Source organism: Hyperolius riggenbachi, chromosome 4 (assembly GCF_040937935.1).
Source record: "Hyperolius riggenbachi isolate aHypRig1 chromosome 4, aHypRig1.pri, whole genome shotgun sequence".
Taxonomy (NCBI): domain Eukaryota; kingdom Metazoa; phylum Chordata; class Amphibia; order Anura; family Hyperoliidae; genus Hyperolius; species Hyperolius riggenbachi.
This window is the reverse complement of record NC_090649.1, coordinates 271,207,283-271,234,699: the sequence shown is the minus strand read 5'-3', so window position 1 is coordinate 271,234,699 and position 27,417 is coordinate 271,207,283. Positions and strand designations below refer to the sequence as shown.

Sequence of the window (27,417 nt, the reverse complement as noted above, 5' to 3'; positions counted from 1 at the left end):
ACACATTACAACAGCAGTACTGCTTTTGATTGTCTTCTGGCCGACCCAAGAGCTCTGTAACATGTGTTAATGGTGTTTCAGCTGTTCTCCTCCATTGCATTTCTTCCTTATGTTTTCAATATGTATGACACAATGGAGAAGCTGCACTATTCCACACTGTAACAATGAGGTGTTATGAAGCACATATATAGAAACCCTCGGGGCATATATGGCTCACGGGGCCGACCTACAAATCTTTTATAGAGCACCACTCCTATGTTCAGAATCCCCCAACGTGCAGGTATGGGGGCCCGGAGTTCCTCCTTCTGCCTCCACCATGGCCCCTACCCATGCTCCCCTGGCTCTCTCCACTTATCCAGATCAGTGCGTCCAGGTATAGTGCTTACCTCTTCCACCATTGGGTCTTTCTGGTGCTCCCACTGCAGCCACTACATGTTTTCTGGCCTCTGCCTTCCTCTTGGTCTGAATGACTTCACGCAATGTACGGAAGAATGAGTGAGAGGGATGTGGAGGTCAGAGGACACATAGTGGCTACAGCGGGAGTCCAGAAGAGACCTGAAGTAGAGGTAAGCCCTGGCCATCGCTGCTGCCATGTAGATCTGTAGGTCTGGGAAGATTGAGCAGAGGAAACAGCCAGATGAGCATTGGCAGGTAAGGAAGAAATCCAGGCCCCATCTTCCTGATGGGCTCCCTGGGCTGCTTTCCTGTAGTTACGCCACTGGAAACCCTGATACATTACTTTATTGCAGACATAGCTAACATTTAGCTAACATTCAGCTACATAAAACACAGTTGTATGTGGCTTAAGAAACAATGCTGATAACGTTTTAGCGATAAAAGGTTCAAAGGGTCATTACTTCTGTTTGTCTTGCAACTGAATGAGGTGGATTTTACAACGGTACAGTTACGCATGATGTAAAGTTACACATGCACTGTATTATCGTATGACATGTGCTGTGTTCAGCGGGTATCAATTTGCTGTAGACAGGTTTATTGCAAGCTTTTGAAATCAATGTGTTTTCTTCAGGCATGATAAAGAACTGGACCAGAACTGTACAAAACTAAATGTTGCATGCACAAGCTTACATATATGCTTTTGCATGCCAAATCTAGACGGCTCTGATCCTGTTCTGTATCATGCCTTAAGAGGAGACAGGTATTAAAACCGTGCAAAAAAATCTATCTACATCAAGGTATTAATGAAAGCAATATTTGTTCTTTTGACAGAGATTATGTTTTTGTTTTGGTTCCTGCTGTTTATGTTAACTAGAGTTATTTTATATTAACCACTTTACCCCCGCCCGTACGAATTTCTCCGTCCCTTTTTCCATCCTTTCACCCTCAGGGACAGAGAAATCCGTACTTTCCGCGCTCCCGCCGCTGCCGGCGCTCCCGCTCGCTCTAGCGCACTCCCGCTCGTAAACACGCTGCCCGCTGTTCGCCCGGAGATCAATGAACGGGAAAATCCATTCCCGTTCGTTGATCTGAGCCCCGCAATGGTCGCGCTGCTTTTCCGCTAAGCAGCGCGACCATTGTGAAAAAAAAAAACTTACCCAGCCTCCTAGCACTTCCTCCAAGCGTCCGTAGGACGCCAAATAGTGGCCAAATAGTAAAATTACACCCTAAAGGATTTTTCACATACAAATCATTACTTATACACAAAAAATTAACTCATTACCTCCCACACTCCCCATTTTTTTTTTTTTTGCAATTAAAAAAAAATTAAAAAATTTACAATTAAAAAAAATACATAAATAGCTACCTTAGGGACTGAACTTTTTAAATTTTTATGTCAGGAGGGTACAACACTGTTACTTTATAAACTATGGGCTTGTAATTAGGGATGGCAAATACATTTCATGGGTTTTAATTACAGTAGCATGCATTATTTACAAACTATAATGGCCGAAAACTGAAAAATAATGAATTTTTTCCCTCATTTTTCCTATTTTCCCATTAAAACATATTTAGAATAAAATAATTCTTGGCATAATGTCCCATCTAAAGAAAGCCTAATTGGTGGCAAAAAACAAGATATAGTTAATTTCATTGTGATAAGTAATGATAAAGTTATAGACGAATGAATGGAAGGAGCGCTGAAAGGTGAAAATTGCTCTGGTGCTCAAGGGGTAAAACCCCTCAGTGGTGAAGTGGTTAAAAACAGAAGAAATAGCACTGTAAGCTGTATTATATAAGCAAACTGTACAAGTCAACCAACACAGATTAGTTCATAATTCAGTATTTCTATATTTCTAGCTGTATGTATAAGGAAATACATCAGTATGAATTTAGCCAATACAGAGTAAAAAATAATAAGTCTTCATTGTCATTGTTAAATAAGAATACTATGTGACCACCGCCGATCCGTTAAGTCTGTAAAAGCCATCGTTGTCACCCGTAATAGAAACTAGTTTCTCCAAAGAACAAATGCTATTAATTCTGCAAATCACTGCTTCTAGCCTAGAGGAAATTGTCACCACTGGGAATATATATAAATTCTCGCTGACATACAACAAATGTGAATCAGCTTATTTAATTTAAAAGACTATGTTTGTTTCCTCTAAAGAATAATCACATACTGCCTCCATTTCCTCCTATAAAATACTGAAAATTGATTGGCCAAGCGCAGCTTGAGAAAAGAAACCAATGTTACCTTCTGAGGACTACTTGTGACAATCAAGTCATGCATCGGTGTGATAATACAATTACCAGTCTAACATGCTGCAATTTTTTTGTGTTTGACTGATATCTGATAATTCCTTTTTATGGAAAAAATGAATAGAAAAGATTTGACTGCCAATCCACACAACATTCATTAAGTGAAACAGCTATAACATTCTGGTAGTACCCCGTATATCCTTAAATATAAGTCATCTTGTGTATAAGTAAACTCCAATGTATGGCTTTCTTATGCAGGATGTTTTTATTGACTGAAGTATAAGTCTACCCAGAAAAGTTAATGAGTGCACTTGGGGACCAGGAGGAATCAACAGCTGCACTTAGGGACCAGGAGTGGTTAATGATTGCTCTGTATAAAATATTGCAGCCATTAACCCCTTCTGTCCAAAAAGTGCAACCAATAACTCCTCCAGGTCCCAAAATGTAGCAATTATCCACTCCCCCTCCATAGTAAGCACTGCAGACAATTCTCTTTCCCCCATGCTCTTTCCTTGTTAATTGTTTTGGCCAGGAATTTCAGACCTGTGTTTTCTTGGCATTTTCTTTATCAAGAAAGTGTCACTTACCACTGGGAAAATTGGTGAAAATGGGCACGACACTAATAGTACACACAATAATCAGTGTGCTCAGTGCTGCAGCTATGGGTTGGTAATGGATGCCTCTAAAGCCCCCCAATCCCCTTTCCTTGGCTGTGAGTCAGAAATTTCGGTCTGACTCGTGTACAAGTTGACCCCTACACTTTTATTTAGTGAGTCAGACCTAAATTTCTAGATTTATAGTCAAGTATATAAGGTATCTAGATTCAAACAAATCATTCAATGAAAAGCAGACACCTGGACTCCAGTTCTTCTCTATGAGATATCTGCCCATGAATGGCCATCTTCAATGCTAGATGGTTCTCGGACGAGGCAGAGCTGTCTCTTTGGAATCTAATGTGTGCTGTATCATCTTGGCAGCGTACAGCCCAATGCCATTGTTTTTCTTACACCTCCCTCTCTGTCATGAACTGCATGTTAACCCTCCTCCCAGCTTGATAGCAAAAGTATACAATGCCAGTCTCTGAACATCTGCTGCCACAGAATGCCGATGGAGCCTGTCAATCTTCGAGGTACTACAAGACACAGCAATGGTCATAAGACTTCAAAGTTTCACACGTCACCCACCTTCTAGGCCTAGCGTAGACCTTCGTGCCGGTGCAGATCTCCTGCAGGTACACCACTCCTGCTACACCTTGATACAAACTTCAAAAATGGAGACCGCACACAAAAGGCTTCAGCAACAAGCTGTATTCAAAGCATGTAAAGGCACAAACACAACATGTTTCGGGCCTTTACATGCTTTGAATACAGCTTGTTGCTGAAGCCTTTTGTGTGCGGTCTCCATTTTTGAATGGTCATAAGACCACTGCTGTTTATCACTACAGTAATAAGGTATTGTCAGCCTATTAACATGCATGATCTTATTTTACTACACTAATATGGTGCAGCCATGCTAAAAAATATTTCTCCATTTTCTTCCCTCTAGTCTTACAAGATAAAGAGGTGTTTTTTAACTTAATATCTGTTAGATATTATTGCTATTATAAGTGTGCCCATTTGCACACAGGTGTAACATGTAAAGGATGAGGTGTAGGTTATAAGACATAAGAAGGGGGAGGGTAGAGAGATAAATGTGAGAGACAAGTAAGAGGTAAATCAAATAAGTGAGCCAGGAAAGGGGTAAAAAGTACCGGTAAGAGTGAGATGGGTAGACTTACACTACCCCTATGTTTCCACATAATGATCACATACAGTGGGGTGCGCAAGTTTGGGCAACCTTGTTAATCATCATGATTTTCCTGTATAAATCATTGGTTGTTTCGATAAAAAAAATGTCAGTTAAATATACCATATAGGAGACACACACACAGTGATATTTGAGAAGTGAAATGAAGATTATTTGATTTACAGAAAGTGTGCAATAATTGTTTAAACAAAATTAGGCAGGTGCATAAATTTGGGCACCAAAAAAATAAATGAAATCAATATTTAGTAGATCCTCCTTTTGCAGAAATTACAACCTCTAAATTCTTCCTGTAGGTTCCAGTGAGAGTCTGGATTCTGGTTGAAGGTATTTTGGATCATTCCTCTTTATAAAACATCTCAGGTTTGATGGCTTCCGAGCATGGACAGCTCTCTTTAACTCACACACAGATTTTCAATTATATTCAGGTCTGGGGACTAAGATGGCCATTCCAGAACGTTGTACTTGTTTCTCTGCATAAATGCCTTAGTGGATTTTAAACAGTGTTTAGAGTCGTTGTCTTGTTGAAAGATCCAGCCCCATGCGCAGCTTCAGCTTTGCCACTGATTCTTGGACATTGGTCTCCAGAATCTGCTGATACTGAGTGGAATCCATGCGTCCCTCAACTTTGGCAAGATTCCAAGTCCCTGCACTGGCCACACAGCCCCACAGCAGTATGGAACCACCACCATATTTTACTTTAGGTAGCCGTTGTTTTTCTTGGAATGCTGTGCTTTAGCATACCTCAAGTGGCTCTGTTTGTGCTGTGGGGAGGAAAAAGGCTTCCTCTGCATCACTCTCGCATACAGCATCTCCATGTGTAAAGTGCACCAATGGTTGAACGATGCAAAGTGGCTCCATCTGCAGCAAAGATGATGTTGTAGGCCTTTGGTGCTAGTCTGTGGGTTGACTCTGACTGTTCTCACCATTCGTCGCTTCTGTTTATCCGTGATTTTTCTTGGTCTGCCACTTCGAGCCTTAACTTGAACTGAGCCTGTGGTCTTCCATTTCCTCAATATGTCCCTAACTGTCCCTAACTGTGGTCTTCCATTTCCTCAATATGTCCCTAACTGTAGAAGCAAACAGCTGAAATCTCTGAGACAGCTTTCTGTATCCTTCCCCTAAACCATGATGGTGAACAATCTTTGTCTTCAAGTCATTTGAAAGTTGTTTTGAGACCCCCATGTTGCTACTCTTCAGAGAACATTTAAAGAGGAAGGAAACTTAAAACTGACCCCCTAAAATAGTCTTTCTTATAATTAGATTCACCTGTGTATGTAGGTCAGGGGTCACTGAGCGTACCAAGCCAATTTGAGTTCCAATAATTAGTTCTAAAGGTTTTGGAAGCAATATAATGACAACAGTGCCCAAATGTATGCACATGCCAAATGTTTTTTAAATAATTATTGCCCACTTTCTGTAAATCAATAAATTTCATTTCATGTCTCAAATATCACTGTATGTGTCTCCTATATGATATATTTAACTGACATTTTTTTATCGTAACAACCAACCATTTACACAGGAAAATCATGACGATTGACAAGGTTGCTCAAACTTTCGCACCCCACTGTAGCTGTCCCATGCCTTGTGAAAGGACAGTGCTAATGTAAGTTTGATATGTTGATGTGCACTGCTGGGGCCATCACTAATTTTACCTGCTGTAACAGCCAAGTTTGTCATAAGCTGTTTGGGATGGAACTTGCTCCCCTAAATCATTGCTGAGCAAGAAGAGCGAATGTGCCAGGAAAACAGTTGAGAGGCAAAACTTTCCCACCCAGTAAGGGGGAGATGTGACACAGCAATTTAGGAAATAAGTAAAACACAATGGTCATACATTAACAAGATTGTGCGATCAAGAGTGTACTGTGAATAATCAGGAGCTTTACAGAATACTGCAGAATGACACAATGGTGGGACAGAAGATTTTATAGTTCAGATCATATGCTAGTCTGTAGGGAGGAATTTTTAGGATGCATTTGAAGATATTAAGTCAATAGATGCCTAAGGGCTATTCACACTTTGCACAGTGTGCACAAACGTGATTGTGTGCACGTTTTCTGACACATGCTGTGTACAGCAATTTTTACTATAATGTGGCGGTGGTCACAATGCACTACAATTCAACATGAAATTGCATCTGCACCTGCAAAAACGTTCCCAGGCACATTTCATTGTAACTCATGGGAACACGTGCTGCATTATGAATGGTAACAGACTTTCATGTTACCATGCAGATCGCACACCATGTGCAGCGCATCAGAAACAACATCAAAGTACATAGGGCGAGATGCACAAAAGGCTGGTAATTTTGCCACGTGCAGGTAGCGGACTGCTATTTCACTGCTCTTTACTCTATTAGCAGCACACGTGTTACCAGGACAAAGCTTGCACTGATTTTTTTTTTTGTCCCAGCCCACACCTCAATGGTGTAAAGTGTAAGTAATTTAAGTAAGTAGAAAATGAGGCCAATAGAGCAGAAAGGATATAAAGAGATGAAGGGAAGAGGAAAAAGTAAACCTCACCATGATACAACACAGAAACATCCAAAGGAGTTAAACGTAAGAGGTGAGAAACATTTCTATGCACAAAACTCAAAGTTCCAGAAAGTAAGATAGGTAATGTCTGTAATTTACTTCCACCCCTGTAATAGAAAAAAAAATAAGCCACATTTCCCTCCTGCTATTCTGATTCTGTGTGTTTATCTACATTTACGATTTTTGTGTTCTGTTTTGGTGAGATGGGTTGTTTTCTCTCCCCACCCTGTCATTGGGGTCTTTTGGCTGCTGACACTCCAAGTGTGGGAGTGTCCTCCAGGCAAATACACCACATCTATCTCTGTACTCTTTAAGGAGTTGGTATTTCAGCGCTGCGTAATATGTTGGCGCTTTATAAGTACAATAAATATTGTGATGGTCAGAGCAGATGTCTGCTCGTTTCAGGTCTGGATGTGAAGGAAAAGGTCCTGGATAATGACTGTTGTTGCAATTTAGCAACAACATTATCTGGTAGATTAGTTTGGGATCCAGGGCTGGCGTGTATTGGGAGAAGGGTGGGCCTTACACGCCACTCCTCCAAGTCCAGGCCTGAGTCTGGCAGGCGGAGGGTTAATGGATTCACCTGTGTGGATTTGCATAAGTACCTGCATCAGTCAGGATGCAGTGGGCTGTATGTGGAGCAAGCAGGCTCCGGAAAGGCTGTGTAGCCAAGAGGGCTGCCAGGCCTGTAGCAGCAGGGAAGCTGCTGATGTGAATGTGCTGGAGGGGAGTTGGACTCCAGTACTGGAAAACCAGGTGAAGCCTGGGAAAAGGTGAGTGACACCAGGACTGTCATTAGGCCCGTGGCAGGGTGTCACTGGAAAGCCAGTGTGGCTGAAGAAGGCTGTATAATTTTGTGCTGTGCCGACAGTGTGATTACTGCATACTCAGAGTGGTCTATTTTGTTGCTGTTTATGGACATTGTTTGACTGACAATAAAGCGGAATTGTTTTATTTTTACCCTAAAAAGACTCACTGGCTGGTGTGTTATGACCCTTGATGCTGCTGACCTACTCTACCATTGAGTTAAAAACCCCCAGAATATCACAATATATAAATAAAAAATAAATTTAGCTTGTTGAGAAAGTAGATAGTTGGCTCAAGCCTTGTTCCATGGTATCTACCCTGGCTGTTACATGGAAATTTGTAGACTGTACCATGTAACGATTGTGGAACTTTCTCCGTGATCAGCGCACAACGCGTGCGCTGATACGGCGGAAATCCTCCACAAGCGTATATTTGCAGGCACCCAGCAAAAGGTGCTACGCACCTGTAGAGGGAAATTCCTGTCGGCAGATGACGCTGGGGAGTGCAGAGGAACCAATCCTCTGTACCTCCACAAATGCCAGACAGGAATTGTACGGAGCGCAGAACGCAATCGCAAGAGAGGCGATTGCGAATGAGAACGAGCAAAGGGACAGGTTGTATGTGTGTGCACCAATCCAGTCGCCACAAAGCGACCACGCACACACACAACAGCAGATATGAAATAGGAACGCGATCGCGAGAGGTGCGATCACCAGACGTGACACAAGGCAGATCAGAATAGAATACGAGGGTAGCAAAGGCACAGCAAATAATACAATGAGAAGATGCGGAAAACAACAAACGCTAGCTAACCGCGCACACCGCACTCATTCGCAACAGTGCAAGCGGTTATGCGCGGTCTCCATGTGATAAGCACAATAGAGACAAGCACGCCTAACTAACCATCGACAGACAAACATGAAACAGAGGACGCGAACGATTGCTTAACGGTTACCTCACCGAGCCTCCAGCAAGCGGTCGTAGCAGACAGGACAGACACACGAAAACAGGGACAAGCGAGAGATAGGATCCACAGCACTAGCGAAAAGTGGCTAGCGCGATACAGGTACAGAGTAGCAGAACAGAAGGATACACAGCACTAGCGAAAAGTGGCTAGCGCGATCCCAGGAGACAGAACAGAAGGATCCACAGCGCTAGCGAAAAGTGGCTAGCGCGATCCAGAGAGGCAGAACAGAAGAGATAGCTGGTAGCAACCGCTGCACCAGCTATGCTCCAAGAACAGAGATCAGAACGACTTCCTATCGACCACCGCTGGGACAGGACAATCGCAACAGACAAACAATCCTAACTGCACTAGGGAAATCTGCCTAGCACAGTTTCCAGGAATTACTCTAAGCTGAACTTCAAACAGAGAGTAAGGCTGACACCCCACCAGGAGTGTTACATAGGATGAAATCCTTATGACCAGCGAAGCATTGTGGGAAAGACATAGTACTTATAGTACACGCCTCCAATGAATGCGGCCAGGCAACTTGCATGACAACGTATGCGAATTCCTCTGCAAGCACAAGCTGCAAAACTGACAGAAGCTCTTCTTTCCAGAGTCCTGCAGCATGCAAACCTACACAATGGTCAAAAGGCTGCCTGCCTGCACAGGCAGCTGAGCAAATCATCACAGTACCCCCCCCCCCCCCTCCAGGGTCGAATTCCAGACGACCCTCAAAACTGCTATTAGCAACAGACTCAAACTGAAGACTCATGAAGGTCGGGGCAGCCGACAAGGTCCAATTCCAGAGTCAGTCCACCCGAAACCGACCTCATCAGAAACAGAAGCCACCGAAACATGCCCATCAGTACTACCAGTCTCAGTATAACACCCATCAGGACTGTGAACGCCAGAGAAGAAGCCAACGACACCCTCCAGACAATACCCACCACCTTCCAAGGAGCGTCCGAAAATACCAAACCTGCCACAATACCTGTTCGAAGTGTCCCTTACAACACAAAAGCCACCGTTGATCTTATCCAGGGTACCAAGCAAAATTTCTCCCGGAATCTCCCAGAACCTTTTGAAGCTCCACAGAGATCCCAAGAGGGCAGAACAATCACCAGGCTCACATGGAGAATTACCAAGAACCCCCATGGAACCAATGACAATTCCGGATTCAGAATTACGAGGACACCCATCAAGATCAAGACTTTCAGGGACCACTTCTGGGCATGCAAGCAGGCAGGCTAAATCAGAACATGTCTCCACCGAGGAAGCATCTGAGTATGCTGGTAACCGAGGCACACTTGGGCTTTCTGGGTCACAGAGCACACTGGGGTACACCAGCACAGGAGAAACCTCAGGACATGTCGGGGAACTGCCAACCTCAGAATCCGGCACGACAAGACCAAAACCAGTACGGGACAGAGAATCGTCATGAGTGGAGGTCACAGGCACTGGACTTTCAAAAGAAGACTCGGATACAAATTCGGAAATTTCTGTGACTGCAATATCATCATTGACTACACATGACTGAAGCTCCACCAGAGCTGAAAAGGTAGCCAGCAAGGCAGCAATGCCTACGGAAGAGGGCAACACCTCAGAAGGACTTGGGGGGCAGGAGACATCTCCTACAAGTTCTGCACCCTTTGGGAGGAACTCGGAGACCTCCAGAACATCAAACAAGACCTCAGGAACATCATTTTTCAAGTTTTCTAAGAAGGATTCTGTACTATCCATGTTACAGGGCAAAACTGGAACTTTATTTTGTGAACAGGGCAGATGTCCCCAGGGAAGGTTCCACCATAAACTGAGACTGAATTTCATCATCATGAGTGGAACGTACAGGTATATAAACTGGACCACACACTGACTCCCTAACTTTAATCTCGCTGCACCCAGAATTCTGCGTAGCAGTCAAACTAGCTTGCAACTCCAAAACTGCAGAAAAACAGGTAAAAATAGCAGCAATACCTAGACGAGCCTCTAGGGGCAGGGCAGGAGATATTGTACAAGGCAATATTGACTCATCCAGAGTACAGGGTGGAGAGTCAGAACTTTCTTCAAAGCAAGAAAGGGACTCCCAAATGTCAGTGTGATTGGACATCATTTTGTTATTCATGGTACAGGGCAGGCTCAGAGAAAGCGTCTCTGAATAAGGCAAAGAAGATTCAGCATCAGATTCGCAAAACCGAAGCGCTGTCTCACTCTTAGATTCGGCTAACCATGTTGAATCCGAGGAACCAGAACGCAAAACCTGCGAATCAAAATTCACTTTAGGTTGTGAAACTGACGCTTCTATAACGCAAACCTCCGCGATCTGCGGAGCAGACTGCAAGGCATCTAGGACCGAAACACTGGAGCAACTGTCACCAGGCAACGGGCCCTTACAGGTGTGAACAGGGTGAGACAGAGACTCATCTGTAGAAGAAATAGCGACATCAACAGGATAAACTTTATTAGGCATATTAATTTTACTTTTGACGCTGCATAGTCGAGGAATTTTCCCCATAGCAGGGTCACAGACGGAAGATCTCAAAGATCTGTTTCTAAATGAAAAATGATCCCACACATCCTTGAGGAAATTGGCAGACTCATGCCGATCACAATCTGCAGGAACATCCGAGAAACAGGCATCAGATCGCACAGATTCAAACTGCACACTGTCAGGAGAGAATCCTTCAGGATTCGCACAGGAATCAACCACAGCGGCATACTCATTCATTTCAGATTGCACAAAGTCAAGACTCTCATGCTTTACCCCAGAAAGGCAGGAACAATCATCCGACAACGATGTCTCTTTATTGGAATCAATTGGTTGGTGTGTGTGCAACTCATCCAAAATCGTTTGCCATACATAGATCACCAGATCCACATCATCCTTGTCACATTCATCGGAATCAATCAGAAGGTACATAGGATTGAGACAAGCATTCAAGACATCTTCGCTTTTTGCGATGTAAAAATCGCAAAAGGCTTTCCAATCAAAATCGAATTCCTCCAGCAAGGCCCCAACATCCCAGGAAGCAAATGGGGGTTCAAACAAGCCAGTATCTAGATAATCTCCATATGGGTGGAGTTCAGGAACAAGAACAGATTTTTTAACTGCTTTAATATAGTGTGTGATCCTACCTACAGCAGGATCCACATAAGCTTTGGATTGGGGCAAAAAACCTGGAGATTGAGCAACATCATCATACACATCATTAGGGAGTGTTTTATTCAGATGCTTGTGCTTTTTAGTTTTTCCCTTTTTTGCAACTTTGCATGTCTGCTGTTTAAAACCTGAAGTGGCAACAGACACATTGAACTGATTGTCATACTGAAAGGTTTTGCATGGAAGGGAAAGATCAGCTGACCTATCAGCAGCTACACACTCAATCAGAGCAGGTGGCAAGCCAGGCAGTTTAAACCAGTGAGAGAATATCACTGCAAGAAACTGATACAGATTATCATTCCAGGAATTGATTTTTAACAGATCATATGCCCAGGTGAACAAATTGTCTTTTAAGAGCACATAGGCAAAAAGAAGAGCCGACGTGGACGGATCAGAAATCTGAAAGGTGGGATTCAGACAAAACCTCACACATTCAGAAAGAAATTCCGCCTTTGTCTCTGAATTTAGCCTTTTAAAGCTCTTAAAGACACAGGACCCAAACTCGACAAAATCGTACAAATCAGAAATTCCGTCTACACTGGGGTTTTGGGTTGGGCTGGTCATACTGTAACGATTGTGGAACTTTCTCCGTGATCAGCGCACAACGCGTGCGCTGATACGGCGGAAATCCTCCACAAGCGTATATTTGCAGGCACCCAGCAAAAGGTGCTACGCACCTGTAGAGGGAAATTCCTGTCGGCAGATGACGCTGGGGAGTGCAGAGGAACCAATCCTCTGTACCTCCACAAATGCCAGACAGGAATTGTACGAAGCGCAGAACGCAATCGCAAGAGAGGCGATTGCGAATGAGAACGAGCAAAGGGACAGGTTGTATGTGTGTGCGCCAATCCAGTCGCCACCCCGCGACCGCGCACACACACAACAGTAGATATGAAATAAGAACGCGATCGCGAGAGGTGCGATCGCCAGACGTGACACAAGGCAGATCAGAATAGAATACGAGGGTAGCAAAGGCACAGCAAATAATACAATGAGAAGATGCGGAAAACAACAAACGCTAGCTAACCGCGCACACCGCACTCATTCGCAACAGTGCACGCGGCTATGCGCGGTCTCCACGTGATAAGCACAATAGAGACAAGCACGCCTAACTAACCATCGACAGACAAACATGAAACAGAGGACGCGAACGCTTGCTTAACGGTTACCTCACCGAGCCTTCAGCAAGCGGTCGTAGCAGACAGGACAGACACACGAAAACAGGGACAAGCGAGAGATAGGATCCACAGCACTAGCGAAAAGTGGCTAGCGCGATCCAGGTACAGAGTAGCAGAACAGAAGGATCCACAGCACTAGCGAAAAGTGGCTAGCGCGATCCCAGGAGACAGAACAGAAGGATCCACAGCGCTAGCGAAAAGTGGCTAGCACGATCCAGAGAGGCAGAACAGAAGAGATAGCTGGTAGCAACCGCTGCACCAGCTATGCTCCAAGAACAGAGATCAGAACGACTTCCTATCGACCACCGCTGGGACAGGACAATCGCAACAGACAAACAAAACAGATAAACAATCCTAACTGCACTAGGGAAATCTGCCTAGCACAGTTTCCAGGAATTACTCTAAGCTGAACTTCAAACAGAGAGTAAGGCTGACACCCCACCAGGAGTGTTACATAGGATGAAATCCTTATGACCAGCGAAGCATTGTGGGAAAGACATAGTACTTATAGTACACGCCTCCAATGAATGCGGCCAGGCAACTTGCATGACAACGTATGCGAATTCCTCTGCAAGCACAAGCTGCAAAACTGACAGAAGCTCTTCTTTCCAGAGTCCTGCAGCATGCAAACCTACACAATGGTCAAAAGGCTGCCTGCCTGCACAGGCAGCTGAGCAAATCATCACATACTATAGTGGAGATCAATGGGTGAGAATCCTTAGTGACGCCTAGGAATTGTATGATGGGTGAGAATTGTCACACTCGGAAATGCCACAAGTGGAGCAGTGCAGCAGGTGATTTCAATTAACTGGAAATAATAATTAGAATATACTGTATAGATTCAAGGACATAGATTTCGAAAATATTTACCTTTGAGAACAGAAATGTGCTGCCGTCCCTCCCCATCTGGATGATAATTCTTGAAATCAATATCTTCTCCATCCTTCAGCTCCACCTTGTCATAACCATACCAGCCAAGAAGTTCATTCATGGTATTTTCAGCAAAGTTCTGGAAAATAATGAAAGCTTCACTATTTATGCAATCCTTAACATCAACACCTGCAATAGTTATTTATTTCACATGTTATGATCATAAAGCAACCTGTAAACTGAACCGGTCTTACCACTTAACACTAACAAAAAAAAGGAAACTATGTAGCATTCTCCACTTTATCACATTTATGAAGCCCTGAGGATAGAAACCTTAGAAATCAGTATCAAAAACTAATGTCTGATGCTTAAACTGATACTGATACCTGACCTGCAGGTGCAGAATATGGCAGGAGCCTGTGAGTGACATTAAAATGATCACAAATTACATCTATTTTATATATTCAAGGATTACAATACATTTTTCTATTGATTGTAACATTTAAGGCGCTGCATAGTTGTTATCATAACACCAAAATGCAGCCAGTTCTATATTATACAGGTGTATAACCGTCTGTACCTATGGTAGCTGATCTCATTTAAGTATTCATTAGAGATCAGAAAGGCTTTAAGCTCCCATTATAATCACACAATCCAAGATGGTAGACAAGGTCGTCCACTAGTAATCTGCAATGTCAGTGATTAAAGGACACTGCAGATTTCTTTTGGGTCATAAGAGTGATTCTTGGATGGAATCCATATTGATTTCCTAAGACAGAACAAAAACATTGGCCTAAAAAAAAATAGAATTGTCTCAGCAATGTGGTGGTCTCCATAGAAATCGTTAAAACAGATCTCTTGAGCTTTTAAGGAAATCCAGGTTTGATTAACATACACTCACACACACACTCACACACACATATCAAACAGTGGCATGATCAATATAACCTACTGAGTGCCCCAAAGAAAGGCATCTCAAAAGTCTTTCAAAATATTTGTTGCCATTTTTAGAATTGAGCTTTTCTTATGTAATGCAATCTTTCATCACACAATACATTTAATTCAGGCTTAGTATTTCATCAGTTCCTAGGAGAGCTATAAATATTTAGCTACATATGTATTTCATTAGCCAAGTAAAAAATCCTGAAACATTATGTGAATTAAGGCTATAGTCTGTATGTTGCTCTGTATGTCGAGCAGTATGCTAGAGAGGGTCTATCTGGAGAACTCAGGAGAGATGTGTCTAGACACACATTCCAAATCTTTCCCCTGATGCAGAGTTTGAAATTAGTTACCAAGTTCTCGGTTACATTTCACCAGTCCCGTTGACAGAAAAATGTATTCCTTTTTGAAGGTTTTCTTTAAAAACTGTGTCAAATAACATGGGTAGTATTTGTGAAATATGCTGCATAGTAGCCTTTTAGTATATTTACCTGTAACAACAAATGTATTAAATCTTACACTTCAACTCACCTAAATTAACTGATGCATGTAAAGCTTGGACTGACCAACTGCTGAACCAAAAAGATGTAAAATCTTTGTAATTAGTTTCAGGCTTAATTATTGTTTACACTGATACCCAAATTGGTTTATTTTTATGAAAGTATATGCAACAAGTACAGTTGTATGCACAAACGTTCACAAAGAAGTATGACATCTATTTGATTGGGTGATCAGTGATGTAGCTACAGAGCAATGGGTTCCACTACAATGTTTACAGTGGGCCCCGCCAGCCCTGTATGTATGTATTAATCCCATTAAACAGACCATCAAAACTGGCTTTTCAGTAATGAACATTGCCAATGTATGTTTGCTTTAGAGAGGACCTAGCATTGACTTTATTACATCATTAAAAATTACAGCTAGAAACAAAGAGACAATAGAAAACCAAGACTACAACAGCTGTCATGCTGATCTTTTTGGTTTCAGTAGTGTCTGTATCGCACTGAAACATGCAGAAAGCTAGTGTAGTCAAACTTTAGTCAGAGCACCTGATCTGCATACTCATTTTGGGTCTTATGCTGGGAATACACAGGTGGTTTTTGCGGCAGATAGATTGTTCGATAGATAATTTCCGACATGTCCAATCTCTCGTTCGATCATTTTTTTTACAATAATAATTTATAAATTATCTAGTCAGTGTTTGGCCAATCTTTCTTCACCCCAATTTACATTCTGAAATTTATTACAGGTGACATTATCTTCAATCCTGCCAGGTGATCTCCATGGAATGTTTGTTTACCGAGAGTTCTATACACAGAGGGAGATACTGCTTGCTTGGCAGTAGGAAACAGCCGCTCTTTCCCACAATGCAACGTGGTTCACAGAAAGCAAGCTGTCAGAGCCATGACATCACACTGTGGGAGGGGTATCACCACAATATTACCAATAAGGGGTCACAGTGTGATAAAGGGGTTGTTACAAAACAACAGGCTGTCGCTGTGCCTACATGCTAGTCATACTACAGTCTTGCATGGCTGTGATTTTAAGGGGCTATAAATAAGAGTTTTTATTACTATTTGACGGTGTTGACTCTTCCAGCAGATATTTAATGAAGGGGTGGTATTTCACTCATCCTCTTACTGGCCAGCCATGTCACATGATGTTTATAAACATTATGCAACAAGAACTGCCTTTCAACAGAGCAGAAACTAATTGAACTATCTGTCCTTCCCATAGACAGCTTCTTCCATGTGTAATCAGGATGAGGTTTCCAGTTGCACAGTGGCGCCATCTACAGTGATTAGGAGTGATGTGTAAAGTAAAAATGTTTTAACTGTTTTTATAAATCTACTGATATTATTATTATTATTCAAGTATTTATATAGCGCCGACATATTACACAGCGCTGTACAGAGTTTAATGTTTTGTCACTAACTGTCCCTCAGAGGGGCTCACAATCTAGTCCCTACCGTAGTCATTTGTCTATGTATGTATCATGTAGTGTATGTATCTAATAGTCTAGGGCCAATTTAGGGGAAGCCAATTATCTTATCTGTATGATTTTGGGATGTGGGAGGAAACCGGAGTGCCTGGAGAAAACCCAGACACGGGGAGAACATACAAACTCCTTGCAGATGTTGACCTGGCTGGGATTTGAACCGCGGACCCAGCGTTACAAGGCGAGAGCGCTAACCACTATGCCACCGTGCTGCCCAACCACTATGCCACCGTGCTGCCAAAGAACTATTGAGTCAGGAATAATGAATATGGAGGTTTCAAGGCAAAATGTGCTGCTGAACCAGAAACAGGGGACTATGTTAAGGTAAAGTAGGACTCAGCTCAGGATGGGGAGTGGGGTGGTATATGCAGGGGAAACAAGTGGCAAAGCATTACATAGAAATGAACGTTTAATTTAATACACTTAAGGGGAAACACCGCTCACCACCCCACTGTAACCATCAGGAGCAGGACCAAGTACAGCCAAGTATTAGAAAATCATCAAAACTGGACAGCAGATATACAGCTCATGCATATCGGAGCTAGTAATCACTCCTTAGTCATAGCTAAAAATCTGACTTTTATCCATCCAGTTGAGTGGATCCTCTCTCTTTGCGTTTGATTTTATAGACCATGATGATAGATGTTGGCACTTTATAAAGTATTAATAATAATAATAATAATAATAGAGACTGCTTAGACTTTGTGACCTAAAATGTCTGTGGTTAGATGCCAGCATAATATATTATCATATTAAAGAAAAGATTTACACATTATTAACAATATTTATTGTAACGTGATTAAATTTAATAACTGCTTTTAAAAAGTCACTAGTTTATTTTGAAAAAAAAAATGTAAAAAGTAAAGAGATTTGTTTTCACGTGACAAACAACTACAGGAACAACTGATAACAGGCGGTTTGCCTAATCCAACAGGCGGATCGACTTACACGACCGTTGGGCTGATATCGGGCAGCTGGCCGCGTGTGTACAAGCAGTCTGAACGACTTGTACATGTTTTGTTTACCGCCATATCATGCAGTCTGTCATTCTGCTTGCACGCGCAGTATGCAAATTAGTTGGTCGTTCAGTTGGGTGGTGCGCAGAAAAGTTCTGCAATTGCATGGTCATGCGGGCGGTCATGTCATCGGGATGGTCATGCAGAAAAGTTGCGTGTGTGCGAGCCTTAAAAGTGTAAATATAAATAAAAAAGTAAGACAGCCTTCAGTGATGTTTATTCCGAAAAAAAAAAATACTTTTCTTCTTTCAATTAGTGATTAATTAGAGGTGATCATTTATTACCCTCACATGGTACAATACTAATAGTTAACAAATGCTTAGCGAACAGTGACAATCAAAACGTTCATTTAATTTGTAAATTTTGGATCGATCAAAAAACATAGAAACTGAATCAATGTAAAAGTAACTTTGTAGAGGGCATATTATATTAAGTAAATGCAGATCACCTGATCTGCCACACCTAAAGTCATGCTTCCTTTTTCAGTCACACCAAAATGTGTACGCTTGCCCATATCATTACTGCATCCACAGCACAAAGGCCTTTATATTAAAAATTGTCATGGTAATTTTTGCAGTATCTCCTATGGCAGCTGATGAACTCTCATCCGTCACTGTCAAAGAAAATCAGCCCCCCCTAGCATTGGGCACACTGCACTACAAATTGGACATGTCACTCATACTCACCCGCTATTGTCAGACATCCCTACAATGACTACACACATTTGTAAGTTTATACTGTATATTGAAACAAAAGTCTGTTTTTTCCTCTACTTTATAGTCTACCACTTGCAGTGAATTTAGGCACAAATTACAGTTCACTATCCAGAAATGAATGGAAATAAAAAGCTTGTAAAGGCGCCCTGGAATTTTGAGCACAGCTACAAGTAGCGTGATCCAAGTCGTTCTGGTTGGCAGAGCTTCTGTATATCCAGTGTTTTGTGGTAACCATTGTTTGATAACTCTCACATACTTTTCTGGCAATAAGATAATGGGAAAATTATTAACTACCAATTTGGTTAGAAATGAAAAAAAATGAGTACATAATTTCAATGTGGTCACTTCTTTGCCAGATAATAAATCTAATGCTGAAACACTATTCCGACTGCCAGTACTTTCATCTTTAAAGCCTTTTAATAGTTTTCACTATACAAACGCAGCTATGTCAAAAAATCAGGCTAGTATATATCAAAATAGTCAAGGTAAGTAAGCAAACAGCATCTACCTGATATCAGTCATTTACCTGCTTCATTAAATTCAATGTGATGTTTTCACTAAACTGATGTAACTCTATATGTGTAACATACTTTATTCAAGCAACATACACATTGTAAATATTACGCATGTTCAGCAAACTATCTAATAGTAGTTCTGCGCCTGCGCAGTCCGCTCCGGCCCACGTGGCGGTGATTGACAGCGCTGATCGCGCAGGCGCAGTACAGAGTGACCTCCAGGGCGCTCTGACGTCATCGCCGGGGACCGGGTTGGAGCTCCAGCGAACGGCTGAGAGCAGAGATGCGGCGAGGGAGGTCCTGGGAGCTTGGGGCTGGAGGAAGCCCCCGGTAAGTAGCGTTTATTTTATTAAAATTGCCCGCAGAACTCCTTTAAGTCTTGCAGACTCCAAGAGGTTTTCTTCCAAGACTGCCCTGTATTTGGCTCCATCCATCTTCCTATCAACTCTAACCAGCTTCCCTGTCCCTACTGAAGAGAATCACCCCCAGAGCATGATGCTGCCACCACCATATTTGACAGTGGGGATGGTGTGTTCAGAGTGATGCGCAGTGTTAGTTTTCCGCCACACATAGCGTTTTGCATTTGGGCCAAAAAGTTCCATTTTGGTCTCATCTGACCAGAGCACCTTCTTCCACATGTTTGCTGTGTCCCCCACATGGCTTGTGGCAAACTGCAAACGGGACTTCTTATGCTTTTCTGTTAACAATGGCTTTCTTCTTGCCACTCTTCCATAAAGGCCAACTTTGTGCAGTGCACGACTAATAGTTGTCCTATGGACAGATTCCCACACCTGAGCTGTAGATCTCTGCAGGTCGTCCAGAGTCACCATGGGCCTCTTGACTGCATTTCTGATCAGCGCTCTCCTTGTTCGGCCTGTGAGTTTAGGTGGACGGCCTTGTCTTGGTAGGTTTACAGTTGTGTCATACTCCTTCCATTTCTGAATGATTGCTTGAACAGCATTCCATGGGATGTTCAAGGCTTTGGAAATCTTTTTGAAGCCTAAGCCTGCTTTTAATTTCTCAATAACTTTATCCCTGACCGGTCTGGTGTGTTCTTTGGACTTCATGGTGTTGTTGCTCCCAATATTCTCTTAGTCAACCTCTGAGGCCATCACAGAGCAGCTGTATTCGTACTGACATTAGATTACACACAGGTGCACTCTATTTAGTCATTAGCACTCATCAGGCAATGTCTATGGGCAACTGACTGCACTCAGACCAAAGGGGGCTGAATAATTACGCACACCCCACTTTGCAGTTATTTATTTGTAAAAAATGTTTGGAATCATGTATGATTTTCATTCCACTTTTAACGTGCACACCACTTTGTATTGGTCTTTCACGTGGAATTCCAATAAAATTGATTCATGTTTGTGGCAGTAATATGACAAAATGTGGAAAACTTCAAGGAGGCTGAATACTTTTTCAAACCACTGTATCTATGCTCACCATCATGTGTTTTGTACAATATACAGTGCTACGCTATAAATAATATAATTACAATAATAATAGCACAGTTTCTGCACAACATATCGTTAGGTTAATAAGCTGCACTGTGTGCATAACAAGCAAGGCAACCCTGAGAATATTTTATAGCATGATTCTATATGTTCCAATGGTCACTTTGTCAGTCTAGATTCAAGATTCAAGCACTTTATTGTCATTGTGTAACACAACGAAATTACTAGAATTGCCCAGTTTGTCAACTAAAGTGCAACCCCTTTTTTATAGCTCAATGTATCCGAAAACTCTGGCACATCTATTATGTGGCATACAAGAGAGAAAGGGGACATGGCATAAGGGCATATCAAAGGACTAGCATACCTAGTACTAGATTGCCAAAACAAAATGTACAAAGATGTAGACTTGCACTTTGTAAATTACAGTCACTGATTTAGTGCAAGAAATGCAGTATACTTCAAGTACATAAAAGAAAATTCCACTTCCAGTATAACATTGCCAGAAATTAACTTTATTCAGGACATGGAAAATATGACACTCTGTCCAAAATTTAAAAACTTGGTTGGAGTGGGTCAAGGAAACCGAGGAGTACAAAAATCGCTCATTGGGTCTGATGCAATTGTCAGACTCACCAGCGTTAAATAAATGCTAGTGAGTCCCATAATAAGTCGATGATAATGTTGCCTAATCCAATTGCACCCTAGGCAGGGTGTTCAAGAACTCACTTGGGCAATATTATCACCCAGCAAGTTCTTTACTCCCTATCCTATTACACTGCAAAAACAGGTCTAAACATGCTAACACACGTCATCGCTGCTGCATCTGCGGTCTCCTGTAATAAGGAGACCCCCAGAGCTCCTTGTCGGGTTGCCGCAGATAACCGAAGACCCACACTCAGCTGCACCATTACCCATTAGCAATTTACATATCGCCCAAAGTAGTAACAAGCATAAGCAGGAAGGAAGCGCCTTCTGCTTAGGCTTATTACTACTTTGCCACTGTATTCGGCCTGAGGAAGGGAGGGCAAAGACCCACAAAGTGCATTGCCAGTGCAAATTAAAATTATTTATTATACGAATTTGTCTTCATTGAGGTAAGCCACCTTACCCTTTTCATTTTAGCTGTTTTTAACGCAGTTTTATCATAGAGTGGGTGCCTCTTTTCCCCTTTGTGTTCTCTTACAGCTCACTGTTCTGGAAACCATAGGTCAGGGGTCAAGAACCTTTTTGGCTGAGAAAGCCATAACCGCCACATATTTTAAAATGTCTTTCCTTGAGAGCCATACAATATGTTTTAAACTGGGACAGTGTGCATGCGCAGCAGAGGGCTCACGTCCCTGTTGCCATGGTGATGTGTATACAGTTCATCCGCCGGGCAGCGAAAGTGTCAGACACGTCTTCAGCTTCTCTTGCGTTTCAGCAACATCAGCAATTTCCCCGAGAGCCAGACAGGAGAAATACCGACTAATAACTTATACAATTAGCTAGCTGACTTGGGGGTTGATTCACTTTATAGTACGAGATCCCTGCACATTCTGCATGGGAGGATCGATTTAAAAAGTGAAGCCACAAACCAGCGATCTGTTTCCAAAATCTTAATTTCACACTTTATTATATTCACAAAAATCTTTCTTCTTCAAAGAGATAAAGAGTTCTTTGTAAAGCAGCAGAAAAATTTGTGGTACAAGACATAAAAGATCAATACAAAAGGCAGATCATAGACACTGTGTGCTTTGTTTGATGAAAAAAGTATTATTAAATTCAGGTGACGACACTAGTCCGTTTCGGGTTATTGACCTTCATCAGGCCTTTACAAAGCATAGAAAATATCTTGACCAAAGAATATGTATGGCCATAAAGGACCAAACATGGGTTTAATTAGTAAAGAGGTATCTGTTCCAACCAGACACTACCCGGCACCTGACTGATGGCTGGCATGGAGAGACTCAGCTGCAAACACAGTGTCAAGTGACAGCCAGCCTATTGAGCCAATCAAAGTGCAGGGATCTCGTCCTACAAAGTCACTAGACCTGACAGGGTCTAGGGCGGGACAACTGGAGCTGCAGTTAATTTTTTTTTTTTTGGGGGGGGGGGGGGCGCGAGTAAGTTAGTGGTGCATGCTACAGCATTTTACTTGCGCTGCCACACTAAGCTGTGCTGCTTGAGCAGTGTAGCTTAGTGAATCAACCCCTACTGATTTGTCTGTGAGCCAGATGTAGCCATCAAAAGAGCTGCATCTGGCTCCCAAGCCATAGGTTCCCTACCCCTGCCATAGGTCATAACAGGGAGTCAGGGACTGCAAGAGGCAGGAATGCTTGGGCAACAAGCTGGGTTATGAGCTGCATAGAAAGCTGGCCAGGCAATGGTTTGGTGACAGAATAAATAGAAGGATATATTTTAAAATGCTAGCATACAAGTGCCGTAATGGTTCTGACACAAATATATACAGTAGCTCACTAATCCAAAGTAATCTTTGCCATTGTAGAGTTTGCCCCAATAAAGTGTAAATGCAGTAGCACCACTCCATTTCAGGCTTCACTAAGCAGGACAGAAAGCTAGATGTATGAAGAGATACAAGATAAATTGTAGAACAGCCAGCCAAGTGGCATACAGGAAGGTGCTTCTATGCTATAGGGTGTTGGCACTGGGGCCAAAAAAGCTTTAGGTTTTAATTGTAATATATATATATATATATATATATATATATATATATATATATACTTATTTTAGTATATTAAAGGACAATACCAGTTGCTTGGCAGACCTACTGATCTTTCTGGCATGAACAGTGTCTGAATTACACACCTTAAACAAGCATGTGGCTAATCCTGTAAGACTTCAGTAAGTGCACTTGATCTGCATGCTTGTTCAGGGTTTATAGCTAAAAGTATTAGAGGCAGAGGAAATAAAAGGAAATAAATATGGTAGCTTCCATATGCTTCTCACTTCAGGTACATTTTAACCACTTCCCCTCCCCGGGACGAGTAACTACATCCCTGTAATTACCCTCTTCTCCTCGCAGGGACGTAGCTACTATGTCCCTTGTCGCTGCAAACTCCTGCTCGAACCCCCCCCCCCCCCCCCCCCCCGCTTTTGTCATTGCCCCCGATGGTTAGATGGGAGATGAATGGGAACGCAAATAGTAAAATAGTGACAGACACAAAAGTGAAAAAATGCACCTTTATTTCCAAATAAAATATTGGCACCATACATAGTACTAGGGAAAAATTTTAAATGTTGCAATGATGAGAACAAATAGGAAAATAAAATGTGTGGGTTTTAATTATGGTAGCATGTATTATTTTAAAACTTCAATGTCTGAAAACTGAGAAATAACACATTTTTTTCAATTTTTTTTCTTACTTTTCCTGTTAAAATGCAGTTAGAATAAAATAATTCTTTTCAAAAAGTACCCCCCAAAGAAAGCGTAATTTGTGGCAAAAAAAAACAAGATATAGATTGTTTAATTGCGATAAATGGTAATAAAGTTATAGGTAAATGAATGGAAGGAGCGCTGACAGGTAAAGATTGCTATGGTTTTTAAGTGGAAAAACCCTTGGATGTGAAGTGGTTCAATGGCTTGGTGATTACCATATTGCTTTTTACATTATTCTTTTAAAAATGGTTTATCAACAGAGCAGGTTGTCAGATGAAGAAGAGTTCAGCAAGAAGATGCTAGTCAGTAAGGAAGAGCTGTTGTGCACAAGCGCTCTGAAGCAAAATCAATGAGGCACATGGATGGGACAAAGCATGTGCCATAGCTGTGGCCCAGCCAGATCAGAGCTTTTAGAGAGGGGGCGATGGCAGCACAATGGAGGGAAAGACAAAGGAACTGAGGGGCCACTTAGATACTGAGGGGCTGCAAGGTACAGTATGGCTAAATCTTGGGGGATTTTTCGGGGGTTAAGGTGTGCTTTAATTTTAAACCCACATCAGTGCAATGAATGGAACTGTATGGCTGTTTGTGCAGTAATGTGTACGAACAGAGGCACCAAGCAGAGTAAAACAGTGTTCTAAAAATGATAAAAAGAGGGAAGTCGAGGTGGACTTACCTCCCTCTGGTAGTGGACATATACTCAAATGCAGAGTAAAAATATATACAATTTATTCACAACTCCATAAAATCGCAACGCGTTTCGCGGTCAACAGTCCCGCTTCATCAGGCAGTAAAGGAGCATATAAAACTGGTTTCAGGTCCATAAAGCGTGTGAGCGCCTCTGTCTATGGCTGTTTAGAGCTTTGGAGAGTAGCTACACAGGGTGCCCAGTTATCACCAGATTTTGAGTACTGTGCCCATAAAATCAAAAAGCTCTCTATTGAATGAACAGCAAAGTAGTTTGGAATGCTAGCACTTACACAACATCTACTTTTACTTTTTTTTTTACTTCTTGTTTTATTTGTCTATGAAGATATATGAAGTTCTAACAGGCTGATGTCAACATCAGCTAGAAGGAAGTTTCCTTTCCTTGGAGTAATCAGATCGGATCTCTGAAAATGGGAATAATTGGGTCCAGACTTTACTGCAACATTTGGTTTTAGAAGAAACAAAATAATACCACTTTCTGTTTTACAGATGTTTTGTATATGATGAAGTGATAACAGTAATTAAATAAGATTATACTAATTTTCATTCTACAACAATTAAATTACAATAGTAGGAAACAATAAAGCTACCACGTAATTTATGCCATTTATAATATCTATATGAGTGAGCATTTTTAGAGAAAAAGTAATTTTTATTGGGATTGACAAGGAAACCACAGTGTATTTTCAGTAAGTACTTATTTTAAGAAACTACTGTAAAGTTTCCATGAAAGAGAACATTTTCCTGTTCTTGTATTTGCTTTTACTTTCTTTCACGGCTGCAATTCACAAATAGATGGGAAGATTCTTCCCCTAGTTGCTATCTGTATGTTGACAGTAGTGTGTGACACCGTGTTAGATAATACAAGAGAGAAAATGAATTGATGCTGTAGAAGATACCTTGCATAGGATAAATATATTTTTAGAACTGATCTTGTGCATAAAAGTGTCTTTAAAGGCCCATACACACGTCGGATTTTCGTGAACGACGGGCCGTTTGAACGTCCCGTCGTTCAGTCGTTCGCCCGCTAAATCGGGCGTGTGTACAGACTGTCGTTCGCGTGATAAGACTGAGTTTGAGCGATCCGCCCGGCGTTCACAAAAATCCGACGTGTGTATGGGCCTTAAATGACAGATCTTTAAATGACAGTATACCCTGAGTGCCTCCTCCATACCCCTCCCACTGCAAGCCACTCCGTCAAACACCATGCGTCATCCTTCCTGCCCTCTACATAGCAACATGCTATAACAAAGTGAGGAGTCTGTATAGCACTAGGCCCCCAAGCAGTGTGCATGTATATGCATCTTTTCCTGCTTAACCTTTTCGGGACCGGCCACCTACCCCCCCTTAAGGACCAGGCATTTTGCGCGGGAAGGGGGTGCGCACGTTTGGGGGGGTCAGGCGGCCGGATCCCGTGTGTGGCTGCCTGGCATTGTGTCCCTCCTTGGTGGCCTGGGCCCCCCCTTCTGCCAGCAGCCTTAACTTACCTTCCAGGCTCCAGCGATGAGCCGCACGGGACCCTCTTCTCCGGCCGGCATCTCCGCTTCATCTGACGAGCAGTTCCGGGTCGCGGCTTGATGACGTCATCAAGCCGGGACCCGGCGCTGACGTCAGATGAAGCGGAGATGCCGGCCAGAGCGGAGGGGGGAGCCGATCGTCGCTGGAACGCCAGGGAGGTGAGTGGATCCTCTTCTTCCCCCCCCCCCCTGCCGCCGCAGCTGTCAAACAGATCACTACGATCCGACGGCGATCGTAGTGATCGTGTGATCAGCAGCCATACGCGATGGCTGCTGATCACTCGGGGAAGATGTCGGCTGTCATATGACAGCTTAATCTCCCCCTCCGGGTGCGCACGATCGCGTCGGGAGCGGAAATTGCGGGCCGGCGTAGATTCTACGCCGCATCAGGCTAGAACAGCCACAAGTGCGGCGTAGAATCTAATGCACATGGTCCCGAAAAGGTTAAAGCATACCTGTGAGAAGAAAATATAAACGTTAGATACCTACCTCAGTAAAGTGAGGCACGGATCCAGCACTGGGACCCTCTGATCATATTGGATAAAGCCTGTGAAATATGCTCTCGTTCATATACGAGCCCAGACACACTGCACTGGTGCAAACACGGCCTGTGCCTGTGCAGTAGCAAGGAGCAGCTCATGCGTGAGTGGCATTGTGCTTCTGCCTGCGCAGTGTAGCTGCGCTCACACACAGACGGAAGAAGAAGAGGGCCCTGACGAGCATCGGTGCGGTGGATGGGGTTCAAAGAAGCCTCAGGATCATCCAGCAGATCCCTCTTACTGAGGTAAGAACTAAGTATCTACCGTAACTTTCTTTCACAAACACACACAAACACACACACACACACACAAGCACACACACACACACACACACACACACAAGCACACACACAAACACACACACAAACACACACACACACAAACACACACAAACACACACACACACACACACAAACACACACACACACAAACACACACACACACACACACACACACACACACATACCAACACACACACACACAAACACACACACACACACACACACACACACATACCAACACACACACACACACACAAGCACACACACAAACACACACACAAACACACACACACACACACACACACACACACAAACACACACACACACACACACACAAACACACACACACACACACACACACACACACACATACCAACACACACACACAC

General features: G+C 42.7%; 1 protein-coding gene across 5 annotated transcripts in view; it reads right to left on the bottom strand.

Moving 5' to 3' along the window:
- SOBP (sine oculis binding protein homolog) overlaps positions 1-27,417 on the bottom strand; it is a 252,958-nt gene that overhangs the window by 185,527 nt on the left and 40,014 nt on the right. For all 5 annotated transcript variants that reach the window (XM_068231250.1, XM_068231249.1, XM_068231253.1 and 2 more), the window contains one exon: positions 13,960-14,098. In XM_068231250.1, the coding sequence (XP_068087351.1) occupies positions 13,960-14,098 (139 nt within the window). The remainder of the gene's footprint in view (positions 1-13,959; positions 14,099-27,417) is intronic.